At 44.0% G+C, this 19,274-nt stretch overlaps 1 protein-coding gene across 1 annotated transcript in view; it reads left to right on the forward strand.

Annotated features, from left to right (window-relative positions):
• Positions 1–19,274, forward strand: part of STAB1 (stabilin 1) — a 101,880-nt gene that overhangs the window by 23,958 nt on the left and 58,648 nt on the right. Inside the window, exons 15-26 of the mRNA XM_035106132.3 lie at positions 1,558–1,671; positions 3,496–3,549; positions 6,776–6,856; positions 7,193–7,351; positions 8,852–8,914; positions 9,334–9,435; positions 11,784–11,870; positions 12,716–12,827; positions 14,650–14,836; positions 15,430–15,523; positions 17,497–17,655; positions 18,861–18,956. Coding sequence (XP_034962023.2) covers positions 1,558–1,671; positions 3,496–3,549; positions 6,776–6,856; positions 7,193–7,351; positions 8,852–8,914; positions 9,334–9,435; positions 11,784–11,870; positions 12,716–12,827; positions 14,650–14,836; positions 15,430–15,523; positions 17,497–17,655; positions 18,861–18,956 — 1,308 coding nt within the window. The remainder of the gene's footprint in view (positions 1–1,557; positions 1,672–3,495; positions 3,550–6,775; positions 6,857–7,192; positions 7,352–8,851; positions 8,915–9,333; positions 9,436–11,783; positions 11,871–12,715; positions 12,828–14,649; positions 14,837–15,429; positions 15,524–17,496; positions 17,656–18,860; positions 18,957–19,274) is intronic.

Consider the following 19,274-nt stretch of genomic DNA (forward strand, 5'->3'; position numbering starts at 1 on the left):
CTGTCTGACATTAACCCAAAAGTAACTGCGAGGGTGGCTGAGTTTTTGTCAAACAATAGTATCTCATAGAGTGGTGAATGGTACTATTTAGCGGTAAGAAACTCCAATGAAAATCCTCATTGTTACATATTTTACATGACTTTTTGTAGATATTTTTAATGCCTAATAAAGGTTTGGCGAAGTAAGTAAGTAAGTAAGTAAGCTAGAGATGTCAACTGAGAGGCTCAAGGCTGGAGTTTCTTTTCCAAAAGTGCAGAGGGATCTTTAGGGGGAGACAGAAGTCACAAGACGAAAAGAGGCTAGCTGCAATTAGAATTATTAATGCAAAAGATAAACAAAACAAGCATTTTGATTAAATCTTTGTTGTGGGAAATGAGAGCCCTAGAATAATCCCACTCTCCAAGTCAGGGGTAGCCATCACAGTGCTTTCCATGTGTTGGAATTCAACTTCCAGCATTGCTGCCATTGGCCATGCTGGCTGGGGCGGCTGGGAGTTGGAGCACAACAGCTTCTGGAGGGCACCACATAGAGCAGCTATCCCTGATCCTAAGAGCTTTTCCTTCTAGGAAAAGATTGTCTATTAAAAAATAAATAAAATACAGGAGCAATGTGAGGTCTCTTCTGCCTTCTTACAAGACATTGAATGCAAAACTTGAAAATCCAACCAATATTTGGATTGCATTCATGAAAAGGAAAATACTTTCATTTCCAAAATGAATTTGGTTTTTTTTATGCTTTATGGCGGTTAATGTAGGGAAATTCTCCAAAATGACAAGTCTGTGAATTTAAAATCTGTTTTTCTTTATCCCACAAATTATATATTATGTATTTTTAATTATACTGTGAGGTTGATTTTAGTTCTTGCTTTCTCTCAACTGGAGTTTTCCCACACACATTGCAGTTGTTTTTATAACTGTTTCTATATATTGCATTTTAGCTTCGTGAGCCATCTAGATGATGTGCCAATGTGTAGCCAACATAAATAAATAATATTGTTGTTGGTTTGCACCTGGTTTACGCCTGGTTATGATACAGGTGCATATAAAAAAATAAACAGGTATCAGATGATAAAAACACCTCTTGAATTACTCATCCCCGTTGAGTGATTTTCATTGCAACCAGGAGAGATATATTTTAATGCTACCCTGTTCCTCCTTATGATTGCTCTTGAAATAGTTCCAGAAGAGCTTCTTCTCTTCAGAGGGCCAGTTGTTTATAAAACCTGTAAACTGTTTTTCTTGATTTCCCCCCTACATACATTGAGCCTGATCCTGCTATAGTTAATCACACCAAGTCATATTAAAACAAATAAGCCTTTATGTTGGTTATAAACATTTCAGTGGGACTTAAGTGATACTTGAACTTTACTTGGATTGGGACCAATATATAAAATGTGAGCTGCATGTGTATTTTAGCACCAAATATAGAGGGGAAAACCATCTTCAACAGTGGTTGAAGTGGTTCATGATAGTGTACACTCAATATAGTCTATATTGCTAAGCCATAATTGTTTTAGACTAGACTGATATATTGTGGTGGTACTTAATATTTCTGCAGAACTGTGGTCTGCCTTCATTTCTGGATGGTCCAGGACCTTTCACTGTGTTTGTACCAAGCAATGAAGCAGTGGACAAATTAAGAGATGGAAGGCTAATTTATCTCTTCACGGAGGTGAGGCCATCTTCACTAATTATGGCGGGGGCGGGGGGGATGCTGCAGCTTTAGAACTATCCTAAGGATATTTCCGTCACCTCATGGAGATCTATGTGGTTCTGCTTTAACCAGTATTAGATGCTTCAGAGGAAGCAGGTATCTTGTGACTGGTTTTCATGCAAGAGAGACTGGTTTCATCTCAAGAGAAGGCACTTCCTTATAGGAATTGGCAGGCAAATTCCACAAACAAGATGGTGCAGTGAATCATGATTTTGCAGAAAAGGGAAGATTCATCTAAACTGTTTTGCCAGTGTGAGCCAGTGCAAAAATTCCTGGTAGTGCAACAATATTTCAACGCGCGCACACACACACACATATTTCCCAGAGCATGCGCCACAACATCTCCATATCTGCTCTGGAGAGTTGGGGGAAACACCCCCTGCCAAAAGAGATTAAGGGAGCAAACAGTAGGAGCAGAGAGACAAGGTCCTGTTGAGAATACAAAAGTTGTTCCACTCATGCAGAGTGTTGCTTAGCACTGTGGTAACTCATTGCTTCATCTACATCCTGCCTTGCTGCTATAGGGCAGACCCACACTATCCCTTTAAATAGCATTCAATGCACATTTAAAGCACATGGGGAGGAATTCAGCATAGAACTAAAAGAGATTGTTTGGTCAGCGTAAGCATCTCTGCTTGCCTGGTGGGAAAATTCCCCTCTCTTCCCCCATATGCTGTTTTAAGGGTTCTCTCAACCCCCTGGGCCAACTTGGGGCAGGGAGTGCAGGAGGAGGGCAGGGGGAAAGCCTTGTTGCTCTAGCAGGGCCGGCTCTAGGTAGAGTCCCGGTGGCGCGGGGCGCCAGGGTGCCGGGCTGGTAGACAGGGCGCTGCGCGGCAAAGCCGCGCGGAAGCCATGCTGCACCCTGCGAGGGCAGGGGCGCCGGAGTGATCTCCGCCCCTCAGCGCCAGGGTGCGTGACCTGCTCGAGACTTCCCTGTGCTCTAGACTAGGGGAAGTCATTGCATAGGTTCCACTAGCAGAGCCATTTAGTTGAATCTGGCCCATGAGCTCCCCCAAAAGACCCTGGGTACTGTAGTTTCCCACTCAGGCCTACAATTCCCAGTAGCCATAAAGAAACTACAGTTCCCAGGATTTTGTGGGCAAGTTATGTGCTTTAAAGGTGTGTTGGGTGTGCTTTAAATGTACGGTGTGTTCTGCCCTTAATCTCAAGTACAGCAATTCTTAGATTGTTTAACCCAGAATCTGAAGTCTGTTTCAAAATATAACCTGGCTTTGAAAAATGTGGAAGGTGGGGAAAGCCAGATTCTGTTTTGCATTGTTGTGGAGGAATGCTTGATAGTACACAGACCAGAGATCAAGGAGTAAACTTTTTGTGTCCAACAGACTTCCTTGGCTCCTTGTTTGTCATATTATTATCCTTTAGTCCTTGTTAGTCAGCATCCTCCGCCCTTGCTATTTGGCCCCTTGGTCTTGCTTGAATGTCCTGAATTTGCAAAAAAATGCAAGCATGCTATTAAAAGAAAGTCTGCTTGAAGCATCCGTAGAAAGCTGTCTACTGTGCAAAATGTCAACCTCCTGGTATGTGAAATGTGAACTTTTTAGGGTACAAAGTTCCCTTTGACATATTTGTAGTGAAAACTCTGTTGTCCATCCTTTTGTATTGCAGTAAGAAACTGATTTTTTTTTAAAAAAAAAGATACACAGCACTAAGTATAATTTGCAGGCACAAGCATTTGGCATTTACATTAGCGATCAGGTGCCCATTATTGTAGCTCTGCAAAATGTCTAGGGAAAGTGTGTAATTGCTCTTTTCCTGCTTTAGGGAATAAACAAGCTCCAGGAACTTGTGAAGCACCATATCTACACAAAAGCAGCGGTAAGGCATATCTGTTTCCAGCTTGTGTGTGTGTTTTTCCCACTACTGTACATTGGTTAGGTAGAATGAAATTAAGGCAGCCTTCTATATTACTAGTTATTAAAACAAAATTTTTAGTTGTTTGGCTTTCATTTCTGCATTGTCCAGACTAGGGAGAAGTGAAACTCAATTCTGTTAAAACTTTTGCTATTTCCCAACATGGATGCTTTTGCTATTGCTTGACTTTTTCCTTCAATGACACGAACTATTTTTTATTAAATACGCTGGGGATGGTGATAGTTCCAGCAACATCTGGATGACCACAGGTTCCCCATCCCTTATGTAAAGAGATGCTGTAGGCCTAGTTCACACACAAATGGCATGTGAGAGGATTAAGCTGGTAAATCTTATCTTAAGCTATATTTGGACTGTACCATGTCGTACTGGAGGAGGCAAGGAAAAGGCTGCACAGGTGAACTTACTTTTCTTGCATGCCAAAAATTTAATGTCAAGGGCAGGCCCATGCAGAGCTTGTATGAGGGCTGGGGAGGGCATCCCCTGCCAGCTAGGTGGCACAGGGTGTTCTTGGCATGAGAGCATTAAGTCTTGCAGATCCCTGGTGTGGACCCCATCCAACGTAGCCCTCCAAGGCCTAGGGCAAGGGTACCCGGCTGCCCTCACCCCCCTGCATGAGCCTGTTCAAGGAGATTTGAGTGGAAACATTCAGCCATGCAATTACATTCTTGCTATCTTAAGTGGTACAGTCTAGGAACAGTTTTACCATCACAAGTGCTGATGGTGTGAACTAGGCATTAGTTTACCATAGCCGAACATTAACTCGGGTTTACCCTGGTATGTTACACATTTGACTCAAATTCTTGCAAATGCACAGGAATCTTTAATTCTCTTCATGTTTTATTCACTGCACATGAAATTTATTTTGAAAAGTTGGAGCTCTTTCGGCCATATGTGTCTCCTGCAGTTGTTACATGAAGCTCTTTTAAGCACTGATGTCATCTTAATAACAGGAAGTCCTGTATATTGATTTTGAAATGTTCAAAATATGCTCCCTCACTCTGTCTCCTGCAGCCTTTTCCCTTCCAAAAACATCCAGCAGCTGCTATGTGTGTATCATAGACCTATCTGCAAATCTGCCAATGACTGGCTTGGTAACTGAGCAAAATTCTTCCTCTCTAGGTGGTTGATCCAGGGCTTGGTATGAAACTTCATCACGAGATTCTAGCTAAATAAAAAATGTAAATGGGGAAGAAAATGCCCGCACAGGGGAACAAAAACCAAGACTTGTATACTTTTCCACCCTACTCTCCAAAATCAGACTTGCTGGTATTTTATTTGCGGCACTAATAAGTATGCCAAGAAGTGTAACACTGGAAATGTTGCCATAAGAACAACATTTCTGAGAGAGAAGCCAACGATAGGTGATGGTCTTGGGGCTATAAATTGTCGGGGCTGCTATGTCAGGAAAAGGGGACAGTTACCAGAAACAAATTCAACTGAGCATTTGGAAACTGACAGGAAGGGAATAACTGTACATAGTTTGGATTAGGGAAGGTCTGGGATACTTGCTATGAGGAAATATGATCTTGAGAAGTACACCAACCTGTTGCTTGAACTACAAAGCTGGATGTTTACTCATAAATAATGATAAATAATGATATGCCAGTCTGGGGAGCATATATGATTTCTATTAATCATGATGTCTAAAACTGAACAGTATTAAACTCCAGCATTCTGTCTAACTTAAACGTACCTCAACCATTTTGTGTCCCCTATATCATTTTGTGCAAGGAGATACAAATGTCTTGCTCTCAGGATAGTTTAGGAGGTTTTGATAGTTTAGGAGGTTTTGCATGTTCTGCGAAGAGGAAGTACTTTAGCTATTTTCGTCCTACCCTTCCCCCGCCTTTTCGATGGAGAGAATGATCAGATGCTGGTAGCACTAGGCAGGATGTCTTGAATGGTCTGCGTATCAGATTTTAGATTTGTGGTGATGCAGGGTCAAGGTCTCAGGTCTCTGAGATTACAAGCCAACAGATCTGTCCAAGGAAATAGTTGTGTGTTCAGACCCAGAGACCTCCCCCCTAAATAAAAACACATTTGACTCAAATTTTAGTTTGGTTTTTGGCAGAATATAGGCCACAACTTTATTGATTACAGAAAGTGAGTGGTTGCATAGGCTCTGGTTCGACTAGCTCCCTGCACCCTTGCAGGTAGCGCTGACCTAGGGCTCTATTGTAGGTCAGCCAAGGGTGAACATCTGAGGTAGGTAGGAAGCCCAGGTACAGGCTATGTCCACTCCCCCAGATGCTCCCCTGGACTCAGGCATGGGCACAACCCTATCTCGGGGGTTGACAAAACCAAGTTGAGTCCCTGGCTTCCTTTAACGGAATACCCTTCACATAGGGATGGCAAGATCGTTCTCCCATCCCTATCACCTGGACCAATGCCTATCCGCAACCTTACAAGTTGTGACGTTTTGCTACGCGGCAGGCGAAACCCAAATGGCACCAGTCAGTCAGCCAAGTGGGGAAAATTCCTGCCGTGCCCCTGTCCCAACAACAGGCAACACACGATGGCATAGCAAGGTCAATTGCAAAATGCCCTAAATATAGGGAGAGGTGGGTGGTTGTTCCAATGCACGTGCCAAAAGAGGAAGCTCTGGGTCATGTGCATAGGTATATATAGGTCCCTCAATCCATTTAGACTGCACCCCATTGGCCAGATTAAACCCAGCAATGAGGGACCTACCAATCGAGTGTTGTGGCTGTCCAGTATACCCACCCACAACACGAGGGTCAGTCTCCAGGTCTCATTGCAACACGTGCCCTCTTTTAGGGAGGACACGCTATACATGAGAGAGAGAGAAACAATATTGAGCTAAAATGGAGCGCAATCTTGAATGAGGGATTTACCAGTAGAGCTGGGTGGTTTTCTGTAGTTCTGCAAGGATTCTGACTCCAAATTATTTAGCAATCGTAAGAACAAAAAATACCCCCCCTTAGGCTATGTACACATCGCAGCTTAAAATGTATTTTAATTCGCATTTGCATGCTGTTGTACATGCCAAAATGGGAGTGGGGGTGTCTTCACCCAGCATGCACTGCATTACCTGTTTGGTTTTTGTGCCCCTGTGTTTTGGTTGCCACATGGAAGTAGTTAATGAGCAGAAAGTGTTAGTTCAGAAAGCTCCTGATGATGTAAATAAAATATACACTATATTTTCCAGGTAGACGTGGAAACGCTGATTACCTTGCCACAAATTTTGACCATGGCAAATCAGGTTCTGACAATCCATATCAGTGACGAGGTAAGTGTTTCATAACAGTTGGAATTAACTGGCTGTTAATTCATTTGGCGGGGAACTGCTTAGATAAATGCATAGGATTTTGACTTGGTTTTAGTTTCACTCCAGAGACATTAAAACAGGTTTGTGTAAAACAGTTAATTTTCTAAATCCTTCCTCTATCAAACTGTAGTTTATTAAGAGTGCTATGAATTGTAGCTCTGTAAGGGGTGTACTACAGTTCCCCGGATCCTTTGGAGGTTAAATGTATAGAGTGTAAGCAGAGGCCAGTTTACTGACCTATCTGCTTTGCACAGCTCTGTTTGGCCATTAACTTCCAAATTGTTTCTTTTTACACAGGGAAGAATTCTGTTAGGTGACTCTGAGGTTGCCTTAAACACAAGGAATATTTTGGCATCAAATGGTATCATTCATACCTTAGATGGCATCTTCATTCCTCCATCAATCATCCCCATTCTGCCGCATAGATGCAACGAAAAGGATTATAAAGTTGTAGCGGTAAGTAGGCAAATCTATCTAGACTTTGTCTTTATTCTGGGCTGATGGGGAAAGACTGCATATTTTTGCAATATGAATTCCATTTTCCATCATGGCCCGCCTGGTGCAAGATACTTGCTTGTGGCCAGTACAACCCCTACAATCATCTCAGCACAGCTTTCCTGCAAAGTTCAGCTGTTTTCCTTAGCGAGTTCCTCATTTTAACCCAAGAGTCAAATTTTTGGTTGTGTCTGTGGTTTTAATCTTCCACATTATAACCCACAATATTTCTGACTCAGGAAAGCAGTTTGGTTTTTCAGAGGCCATCCCCTTGTGATTCCTTTGAGAGCTGGCCCTTCCTGTTGACACAGCCTCTGCCAACGGGTCTGATGATGTTTCATCATTCGCTCGGAACATCTGCTTCCTGTTGCCTAGATGGAGAAGCAGTCAGGGCTTCTAGGCACGGACTTTACATTGCTCCTTGCTGCAGCTGCGGCAGCTGCAGAAGCATATACTTTAAGAGGGGCTTCAAGCTGCATTTTATTTGCTTGTTCTAAAATTAAGCCCATTGGATAAGCTCTCCCCTGGCTTTGTAAATGACTTCCACAGGGAGAGGAGACTTTTTGAGATGATTGCATGGGGTATATGCTTAGTAGGTGAGTGGTCTGCCTTCGTTGCTGCTGTTGTTACTGCACAGTCAATATACTGGGTACAGTCTATTAGTAAATACATATTTTGCTTAAAACATCTTGATATTAGCAGTGTGCACACGCACCAGGCAAAAACATTCTTCTTCTCCCAGGCCTTTGGCTAATTAAACAATGTATGCCCTTTTAAACTGTGTATGTGTTTTTTTTAATAATTTTTGTTTGTTGCTATGCCATGCGTGTTTATATTTTCAAATTGTACACTTCCAAGGTGGTATCTAAATTTAATAGACAATAGTAATAATAATATGATATCTCCTCCTTCAACTATCTGTGGTGATACTTATTTACATTACGTACATTTGTATACTGCCCTTCATCCAAAAATCCCAGGGCGGTTAACAGCATAAAAATACAAGATAAAAATGCAAAGTACATAATAAAAACAAAAACGATAACTCCCCCCCATCCCACAAAGGAATAACCACCCCCACCCCCACCCCCTGATCCCACAAACATTTAAAAGAATATAGGGTGTTAATCAGCCCAAAGCCTGGTTGAAGAGGAACGTTTTGGCCTGGCGCTTAAAGGTGTATAATGAACACGCCAGGCGAACTTCTCTGGGGAGAGCATTCCACAGACGGGGAGCCACTGCAGAAAAGGCCCGTCCTAGCATTGCCACCCTCTGGACCTCTCGTGGAGGAGGCACACAAAGAAGGGCTTCCAATTATGATTGCAGGGATAGGTCCATATGGGGAGAGGCTGTCCTTGAGGTATTGTGGTCCTGAACCATTTATGAACTCAGGTGTGTGTTTGACAGTACAGTAAACTTTTTTCATGCAGTAAGGATTCCTACTCTTGATTTATGTTACAGGGATCTTGTGTGGACTGTAGTGCCCTTAATACCAGTGTCTGCCCACCTGAAAGTACGATTATGGTAAACGATTCTTAGTTTTGTTTATGGTTATGGTGGGTTTTGGTCCTCATGAAACAAAACTTATTAAAAGCTGCTTACAGAATTGTGTTTTACTTCCTTTCTCTTTCTAAAGTAGGAGACTACCATGTGATGTTCTGGCTTCTAACCAAAGAAACTTGTTTGTGACACGGTTTCTGCTATATCTTCATTGTTCTTCCTTATCATGAGGTGAACAAGAGAGCTATCTCAGAGGGCATGATCTGTATTGACTGTCAAGAGAGGAAGTGGTTTTCCTGCCTTTTCCTGACAGACATGCTGAGGTTCCAGTTCATCTTGACTTCCCCCCAGTGAACTTCCTCTGGCTAGCACGACACGATGGATATACATCGAACATGTGTGAAAAGTGCTCTTTGTACTCACAATCTGTTTTATTTCCAAAGGCCGAGGGGCTCTTCCCAGGGGAGTGTGTGTACATTCATGACCCATTAGGTTTGAACATTATGAAGAAGGGTTGCAAAAGAAACTGCAACCAAACTGTGGTGGTAAGTATAAGGCACAGAACTAATGTGGTTTGCTCCTGTTCGGGATTTTGTGAGCCAGCCATGCTCTCTTCTAGGATATTCCCGGTTTTCCTTTTCCCACCGCAACAGTCAACCAGCATTCTGTGCTTGCTGGGTATGCCCAGTCCTCATTGGATTGTTTTGGGTTTTACTGTCTGCCTCGGGGGTTGTCCCCCCCCCCTAAATATTTATTTTGTGGTTCTGCAAAACCTGGGCGCTCCCCAAGCCACCTCCTTGTGCATAAACAACAGTGAAGATAAATACAGGTACTACAAAATACTAAATGCAAATGCAATAGCCTAACATATATGCTCAAGTCAGGCTATTGCATTTGCAGTTTGCAGTTTGTAGTATTTATCTTCACTGTTGTTTAAGTATTCATATATTTTTCATTGTTTATCGTCACGGTCTTTTGCTTTGGTTTTGTGTTGTTTGTATTTCCGTGATTGTCTGTTTGTTATTTACCTCCTTGTGCATGCCTGGTTCCATTTTGGAGAATGGGTTTGTTATTAGAAGGTAAGGTGCTGTTGTGCAACACATTTCTAGCAGGCCCACTGGACAGTGTGGAGTTCATAGCAGAAAAGCCATAGGAAAAGAGAGTTGCCATGTCTGAGGAAGGCCTCTTTTCTATGAAATATTTTCAAAAAGTTGCCAGAGATGTTGTTATGCTTGTCGGCCCACAGAATTCCAGAGGCTGGTTTTGTGGGCACTGGAGGCAAAGTTTTCTTGCTTGTGCTCCCAGTAGCAAACGGCATCAGTTCCCTGGTGAGGCCTGGACAAAGAATCCCCTTCATCATTTATACGGCCATTTGGCAGGGAACACAGGCCTCTTTATTAAGACAATAAACAAACAAATGAACAAAGACCAATCTCTCTCTGTCTCTCTCATGAGGAGAGTCAGTTTTTTAATGGAATATATGGTGAAGATCTTCCTTAGGAAGGGATGAAGAATAGGGGGAAGGGCACTGGACAGTCCAAGCTTGTGCACGTCCCTTTTCACAATCGCTGGGGGATTCCAAATGGTTGCTATTTTTGAATGGGATTCACGGGCAAAGTCATGTTGCACAGTTACAGCTGGTTGGGAGGTCTTGCACAGCAAGCCCTCTTCACCAAAAGCTTTCAATAAGGAAAGCAATGGGGAAGTTGACTGGAAAGTGTGGGGTATTACCCTGTTTCTCATATTTTAAGACATACCCATAAAATAAGCCATAGCAGGATTTTTAAGCATTCAAGGAATATAAGCCATACCCCGAAAATAAGACATAGTGATAGGCGCAGCAGCAATGCCGGCCGCGGCAGGAGGAGGAGGAAAAAAATAAGACATCCCTTGAAAATAAGCCATAATGTTTTTTTTTGAGGAAAAAATAAATATAAGACATGTCTTATAATATGAGAAACACGGTATTAGTATTATTATTATTATTTATGAAATTTCTATGCCACCCTTTGTGTGGGGTATTATTAGTATTATTATTATTTATGAAATTTCTATGCCACCCTTTGTCCGAAGATCACAGGGCAGTTTACAAAATAAAAACACAAAAATACATACCATAATAACAAACAACAACCCCCACACAACTGTTTAAAAGGCCACATAGATTGTTCATTTAGCCAAAGGCCTGAGAGAAGAAGAATGTTTTTGCCCGGCACCTAAAGATACATAACAAAGGTGCCAGGTGAGCCTCCCTCTTTCCCCAGGGAGAGCATTCCACATCACACTTGCTTTAATGCATTTTTTTTAATCTTTATTTTTAGATGTGCAAATTGTTCAAATTGGGTTGTGTTTTTGATAGGTTTTATTTATTGTTTAGGATTATTTTGTTACATTTGTAATTATGTAAATCAGGCTTCCTCAAACTCGGCCCTCCAGATGTTTTGAGACTACAGTTCCCATCATCCCTGACCACTGGTCCTCCTAGCTAGGGATCATGGGAGTTGTAGGCCAAAAACATCTGGAAGGCCGAGTTTGAGGAAGCCTGGTGTAAATCTTTTCATGCTGTAAGGTGGCTTGAGCATGGTTTTAACTATGGGAAGGTGGCATACAAATGAAATGGTGGTGGTGGTGGTGATCAACATCAACTAACTTTCCCACAAACAAATCAGAATGAATGTTCATTAAATAGCCAACACCATCTAACCTCCCTGCAGATAAATCAAATTAAGTACTTGCTGAACCAATTGTCTGGAAGCAGCCAGCAAAGCACTGTCCTATAGTTCCCTGGAATTAAAATGAAGCAAGGGGTTAGAAGTTGAAACTGCTATCAAATGTCTGTTTAATCATCAGGGCTGATGAGGTCGTCCAAGTGATGTCATTAATGTCTTGCTAGGTACCTGGATGCTGCAAAGGGTTCTTTGGTTCTTCCTGCACCCCATGTCCTAGTGGATTTACCAATCCGTGCTATGGCAAAGGAACTGTAAGTAGCAGAGAATCTCCTGGGTTGTTGGGTAGATTGGTTGTTAACTTGTCATCAGATCCCTTAGTCTTCAGCTAATTTATCTGAAGGGATATGTGTTTGAGCCATGCCCCTTTGTAATCCATTTTGATCCAGGTGCTACCTAGTAGCATCAAGAATTTCCAAAAGAAACCAAAGCTATAAATATAGTGCAAATAAGAATGTTTTCAAATGCCTCCTGAAAGTTAGTGGCAGAAACAGGCCCATCTCACTCAGGAGAGCATTCCACCAACATTGAAAAGTCTTCAACTAAACAATCAGAGCTTCCCCCAAAGAGTCCTGGGAGTTGTAGTTTGTTAAGTGTGCTGTTAGGAGACCCCTATTCCCCTCATAGAGCTACGGTTCTCAGAGCTCCCTGGGGAGAGGGATTGATTATTAAACAACTCTAATTCCCCCCCCCTGTGTATTAGGGGATTAGGGGTCTTCCAACAACTCACAGCACCCTTAGCAGATCACAGTTTCTAGGATCCTTTTGGCAAAGCTGCAACTGTTTAAAGTGTTATGACGCAGCTGCTAATGTATTGTGCAGATGAGGCTGACATGCCTATAGAGCAGGCACCCCCAAACTGCGACCCTCCAGATGTTTTGGCCTACAACTCCCATGATCCCTAGCTAAGAGGACCAGTGGTCAGGGATGATGGGAATTGTAGTCCAAAACATCTGGAGGGCCGAAGTTTGGGGGTGCCTGCTTAGGATTTCCCAGCTCCTAAACCATTGCATAGTACCCTACAATTACAATATTCTGCATTTTGTCTTGTGACATCATATCTCATTTAGCACACTGAAATCAGATTTTTCCTCTCCAGTGCAATGATGGGATTCGCGGGAACGGCCAGTGCCACTGCTTTGAGAATTTCAAAGGAATTGCCTGCCACATTTGTTCAAACCCAAACAAGCACGGAGAGAACTGTGATGAAGGTCTGTGACACTGAATCTGCAGGAAAGCAAGCCTGATGGGTGACGGGAAACCTCAGGCAGGGTAAATCAAGGCTGGGAATATTTGAGACCATGATCAGGACTTTCCCCCTAGAGAACAGTGCTAGGGTAGTGCCAAAAGGATGATTTTTAGATACAGTACATTGATGTTAGAGTTCTGTAATATTGTATATTTTTACATAGGGATGCAAAGGGGTGGGGTTTTGGGGGGGGAGGGGTGTTTGGAACATTCTGAAAGCAGCCAGATATCCTCAGGGCTTTCTTGGACATGGAAATCTGAAGGTGTCAGTGAGAGGAGGAATCCAGTTTCTTGCTGGCATGTTCTGATACTGTGAATGCTGAACTGAGAGTTCTGCGGCCTCTCTCGCCTACCTAGAAGCCATAACCTTTAACTTGGGAGTCTTTAACTTTCTTGCAATGAGTGACCTCATGAAACTTGAGAGCGAACAGCAGAGAGTGTGGACCAATGGTCTGACTCTGTATAGGGCATTTTCCGGTATTCCTTACTTGGATGCCCAGCTGCAGAGTGCTCTCACCTAGCGCGCCTGACTACTGAGTGGTAAATGAATGGACACGACAAATGTCCGGGATTTAAAAATGGCCACAATTTTATTGATTTCAGATGTAGGAAGCCTTGGCATAGGCATTGGATGTATATCAGCTTCCCTGCTGGGGACTGAGGCATGACAGGGTCTATTTGGGGGGGTGGATCCGTTGCAAAACACAGGTTTACGCGGACGGCTCCCAAATGCTGAGGGAAGCTCTGTGACCTGCTAGCCGTACGCAACTGCCTCTTTGGACACAGACTTCCCTCCAGACCCCTCTAAAGGGGTACCCTGTTATTGATGCTGCAGCGAATGGGGTGGGTGAGTCACCACTTCACCACGCCCTGACGGGATGAAAGACCAAGGCCTAAACCGCCAAAGTTGTGACTACTGCTATGGGGAAGGCGAAACCTGTATCTTGCCTCGAAAACAGCGACCGTCAAAAGACCACTCCTAGCTGAAAAGAAAATGGTTAGGGCAGTAATAGACTATCAATGCAGGGAGGGAAAGGATGGGTGACGCTCCTGGCTGATTTGTTGCCCCACTCAGGGGTTGGCTGGGCTAAGTAGATGGTGAGCGGACCTGAGGGAAGCCTGCCTCCCTCAGGTCCGCTCGCCACGCCATGCCCCCCTGGGGCCGCCATGGATTGGCCCGTTTGAATAAACAGGTTTTGGTAGGAACCCCGTGAGCATCTGCAGTGGCTGGGGGAGGGGCAACCAAAGATGGTGTGGCACACTTGGAAGGAGAGGAGGCACTGTATCAGGCAGCAACCGCTGCTCACTGTGAAGGGTGGTAAGCGGCCATTGTAGACATTCTACATTTTGGGAGCTACTAATATAGAACTGGGTAGCTTCTGTTCTGTGTGTAGCAATACTGTGTGGTAAGCTGTCAGAACGTCACTTGGAACACCTTGCTGTCAGTCAAGTATTTTCAGACTCCTAAATGACCATGGAATCATAGAATTGTGCCCACTTGGACTGTGCCAGTAAGCCATTCTGGATAGGAAAAGCTATACAAGACTTCCTGTTTGGGATAGATTTGTACCTGAGCAGCAAACTCTTCCTTGGTGTGTTCCCATATGTTCCTTGACTCCAGTGGCTCAGCCTTGATACTGCAATTTCTAGGCATCTCCTTGTGGTGACCAAAGTGGCTTGACAGAATTTACAGTTATTTAAGAAAGTATGTGGTGGAAATACAAAAGTAAAAGTTGTCATGGATGGTGGTTTAGCAGCTGAACTTATTCTCTCTGTGTCTGGCAGATTGTGGCTGCGTCCATGGAGTTTGTGATAACAGACCTGGAAGCAAGGGTGTGTGCCAGCCTGGGTCATGTAAAGGTGGCTACAGCGGGGAATTTTGTGACAGGAGCTCTCAGAAGTGTGGTTCTTCTAATGATGCCCCTCTGAATTGCCATTTGAATGCAGTCTGCATCCGGAACGATACTGTAAGGTATGCCTCTTCACTGATGTCGCCTGTTTCTTCAGGCATAGCTAGACTAGGGATTAGAACCCTTCTCTAATTCGAATTGTGGGAGATGTGTATCACTTTTCCTTCCACCACCTGCCCCTGCCTTGCCAGCCATGTCCTCTCTCCTGAAGACTTTATTGAGCAAGTCTAGAGAAAAGACCATCAGTTATATTTTCCTCTGCCCTTTGAAAAGCAATTTTCCAAAAAGTCGGAGAAGAGAGATTCAAAGTGATGACTTTAAGGCTAGGGAAAGAGGAGAAAAGAGGTATTTTTAAACAATCAGGATTTAGAGCAGGCATCCCCAAACTGCGGCCCTCCAGATGTTTTGGCCTACAACTCCCATGATCCCTAGCTAACAGGACCAGTGGTCGGGGAAGATGGGAATTATAGTCCAAAACATCTGGAGGGCCGAAGTTTGGGGATGCCTGATTTAGAATTTGTTTCCTAAGTACAGTACACAGGAATGTAGATGTTTGCAACCATTCCTCTGAACAGTATGTGCTTAAATTGAATGATGAGATGTCAATAGACATTCCTGCTTTGTGATTTAACAGTTGCCTTTACTTATTCCCAAGGTGTGTCTGCCTTGATGGATATGAAGGGGATGGGTTTTCATGTGAGCCTATTGATGTCTGCAGCAAGCCAGAACGGGGAGGATGTTCAGAAAACGTATGTTGGTAAAGCTTTTGGTACTGATTGTCTACTTTTTGTTCATCTTTAGCCTGCTTCTTCCGAAGAATGTGTCCTGAGAAAAATACTTTAGAATAAATCACTAGCGGCTGTAGCCAAGGATCAGGGGTTTTTCTGGCTTTCACTCAAACTGGCTATCAATGAAGTAGTAAAATTAAGATGATGCTATCCTTAGAGTCATGGCATGAACATTAATGATTTGTTCATAATGTTTTGAAAATCTTATGTGTGTTGAATAGCTTCATCTTATTTTTAAATGTACATGTGATAGGAAACTGTCTATATGTGTGTGTGTGTGTGTGTGTGTGTGTGTGTGTGTGTGTGTGTGTGTGTGTATGTATATATATGTTGCAATATTTTAGTGTAGATCACAAGGGGCAAACAATATTTCATACCCATTTGCCTTGACTTTTTATTTTAACAGAAAACCTGAACAAAATACTGGTAGTGATCGGTTGGGTAGGTGAGGAGAGAAGCCTAACCATTTCTCATTTGGTTATTTTCCTGTTTGAAATTGCATCCCCCACCATACTTTTTGCCCTGCAATGGAAAATATCCAAGGCTCCGTATCTTTTGCTCTTTCTTGCAGGCCCCCCAAAAGGGTTAAGCAGCAGCAGCCTGTTCTAACAGCTTCCTGTGACTGCTTTTTGTAGAAATAAAAATGGCAGAGAAAAGTTAAATATAACTGATCTTTATGGGTAAAGGTAAAGGGACCCCTGACCATTAGGTCCAGTCGTGACCGACTCTGGGGTTGCGGCACTCATCTCGCATTATTGGCAGAGGGAGCTGGCGTACAGCTTCCAGGTCATGTGGCCAGCATGACAAAGCCGCTTCTGGCAAACCAGAGCAGCACACGGAAACACTGTTTACCTTCCCGCTGTAGCGGTCCCTATTTATCTACTTGCAGTTTGACGTGCTTTTGAACTGCTAGGTCGGCAGGAGCTGAGGCCGAGCAACAGGAGCTCACCCCGTCGCGGGGATACGAACCGCCGACCTTCTGATCAGCAAGCTCTAGGCTCTGTGGTTTAACCTACAGCGCCACCTGCGTCCCTTTATGGGTAGTTTATGGGTAGTTTGGTCCTATTTCTGTTACTTCTAGAGCATTTTCGCATACTACTGCCAAAGGATGCATACAGAAGGAGGCTACTGAAATGTGTTGTTGTTGTTGTTGTTGTTGTTAATCTCTAGTGTGGGTGAGGTCTGCAAGAAGAGACTAGATGGGAATTTAGCTTTGAAGTGAGACAAAAGCAATTACCACAAACCTTGCACAAGCTGAAGCCAATCTTTTCAAGAAAGTTCTGTGCTGTCCTACTTCAGTTTTTGGATATACCACCCCACCAAAAAAACCAAAAACCTTTAATTTTGATAGTCAAAGGAAAATTGAAATTTCTTTGAAAGCATAAACAGGGAATGCATATCTCATGAAGCAGAGTTTTCTTCTTCCACATCTTAAAGTTGATGAGTTTCTGGACAATGGCCAAGAATAAAGACAGGTCAGGAGCCAGAGCTCCTTTTTGATGGAATAATAGGGCACTCTCATATTTTGCCTGTATATTTTCTGCTCCACAGCTAATAGCAGCTTTAGGAAGTCAATTTGGATCAAGGCTTGTCGCACAGGGGGGAATGTCAGAACCTCTTCCCCCAGCACCACAGCACAGTTCAATCCGAATCCAACCCCCAGCCTTCCTTGCTGCTCTGTTAGCAGCAAAAGGGGGTTGAAGGAATGTCCAATACCTCATGTAGTTTGGACCTAAGTTGGGCAGCTAATTGCTAACATGATTGCATTTTCTCAACACTTCAAAGCCATTCCTCTCTGTAAGCTAAGGCAGTGATTTGCAACAAAGCAGTTCTATTTCTATCAAGACTTTCTAAGCAATTTGGAAAATTAAAAAAATTACTCGGATCATGATTGTGATCCCTTCTTTATTTGCTCTTTTCGTATTTCTGATCAGGCCATGTGTACCAGTGCAGGCCCTGGAACAGCAACCTGCCAGTGTAATAAGGGCTGGACTGGGGATGGAAAGGACTGTATTGCTATAGACAACTGTGCAATGGAAACCAGAGGAGGCTGCCACGTCAATGCTGACTGCATCTATATTGGGCCTGGACAGGTGTAGTTGACATCCTTTGCTGTCTTGCTGAAAAATATTGATGGATACCTAGTACATTTTACTGTGAAGATGACATGAGTGGCCTTCATACCTTAACATGTGATGGGGTATAATCACACATTTGAAAGGCTCTTGGGACTGTGCTTCTGGCCTAACCTCTGAAATCCACACTTTAGTTACGAGTCACAAAGACCTATGTGTATAGACCTCCTCAGCTCAGACTCCTGACCAGTGCCAAATACAGCATTGCATTGCATTCAGAAGACTTGCAGGACAAGGCATCGGACTTCCCATACCCCAACCCATATAAATAAGAGACCAATAAGACTGGGTTTGGGGTAAAAACAGGCCACAACTTTATTGAATACAGATGAAAGAGGTCTGGCTTGGGCCCACCCGCTGGAAGTGATGCGTGGTCAATCCAGGCGGGGGTTCCTAATACTTACATCAAATAGGGTGTCCCCCACAGGCAGGCCCGGTGCGTCCATTTAGGCAGACTAGGCCATTGCCTAGGGCGCCAAAATGGAGGGGGCGCTGCCGAGCCTGCCCCGCAATACCCCCGTGCCGCCGCCACCCGCCCGCTCACTCCCCGAGGAGCTCACAGCGTCCCCTCCACAGGCGGGAGGAGCGCGAGCCAAAAGGAGAGCTCAGCGCCCTCCCGCCTATGGAGGGGACGCCGAGAGCTCCCCAGCGGCGGCGGCCACAGCGAGCGAGCGGCGGCGGTAGTGGCGGCAAGCACCCGCAGCCGAAGCCTTCAGCTATGGGCGCTGCCGCCACCGCCCGCCCGCTCGCTCGCCGAGGAGCCCCCAGCGTCCCCTCCACAGGCGGGAGGAGCGCGAGCCAAAAGGAGAGCTCAGGGGCCTCCCCCCCGGAGGGGACGCTGTGAGCTCCCCAGTGGCTGCAGCAAGCAAGCGGCGGCAGCACCCACAGCTGAAGCCTTCAGCTATGGGCGCTGCCGCCGCCACCACCGCTCACTCGCTGCCGCCAACTTAAAAACCTCAGTGTACCTTTGTTATGTTCAACATTGTTTTGTTCACTGTAGCGCTAGCCAAATATTCCCATACCAGCGTTCAATTTTTATTTCTATATTTCAAGGAGCAGTTGAGGAGACTTTTTAAAAGGGACATTTTAAAAAAAAGCAGTGTTCTGGAGAATAATTTTTAGTAACAATTGGTAACCATAGTTCTTGTTATTTCTACATTCAGAGCAGTTGTATATGCAAGAGAAATTACAATGGCGATGGCTACAGCTGTGACCCTGTTGCTCCTTGCTCTGTGGACAATGGTGGCTGCCATGAACTGGTAAGAAACTGGAAAAGTCCAAGAAATGCTGCTTTGTGAAAACTGCTTTTTGAGGATGGGTACTAGATGGGAGCAAACAGTAGCTTTTGAGAGGTGATGGTAGTTTGAGAAAGTCTTCTGATTTTTATGCACACACTTGTACTTTGTCCCAGAGCTGCTTCTGGCCAGACCAGGTTTTAAAGTTTTTAAAATTATTATTATTATTATTATTATTATTATTATTATTATTATTTACTTATATCCTGCCCCATCTGACCGGGCCTCCCCAGCCACTCTGGGAAGCTTCCAACAGAACATTAAAAACACAATAAAACATCA

Source organism: Zootoca vivipara, chromosome 2 (assembly GCF_965207765.1).
Source record: "Zootoca vivipara chromosome 2, rZooViv2.hap1.1, whole genome shotgun sequence".
NCBI classification, from domain to species: Eukaryota; Metazoa; Chordata; class Lepidosauria; order Squamata; family Lacertidae; genus Zootoca; species Zootoca vivipara.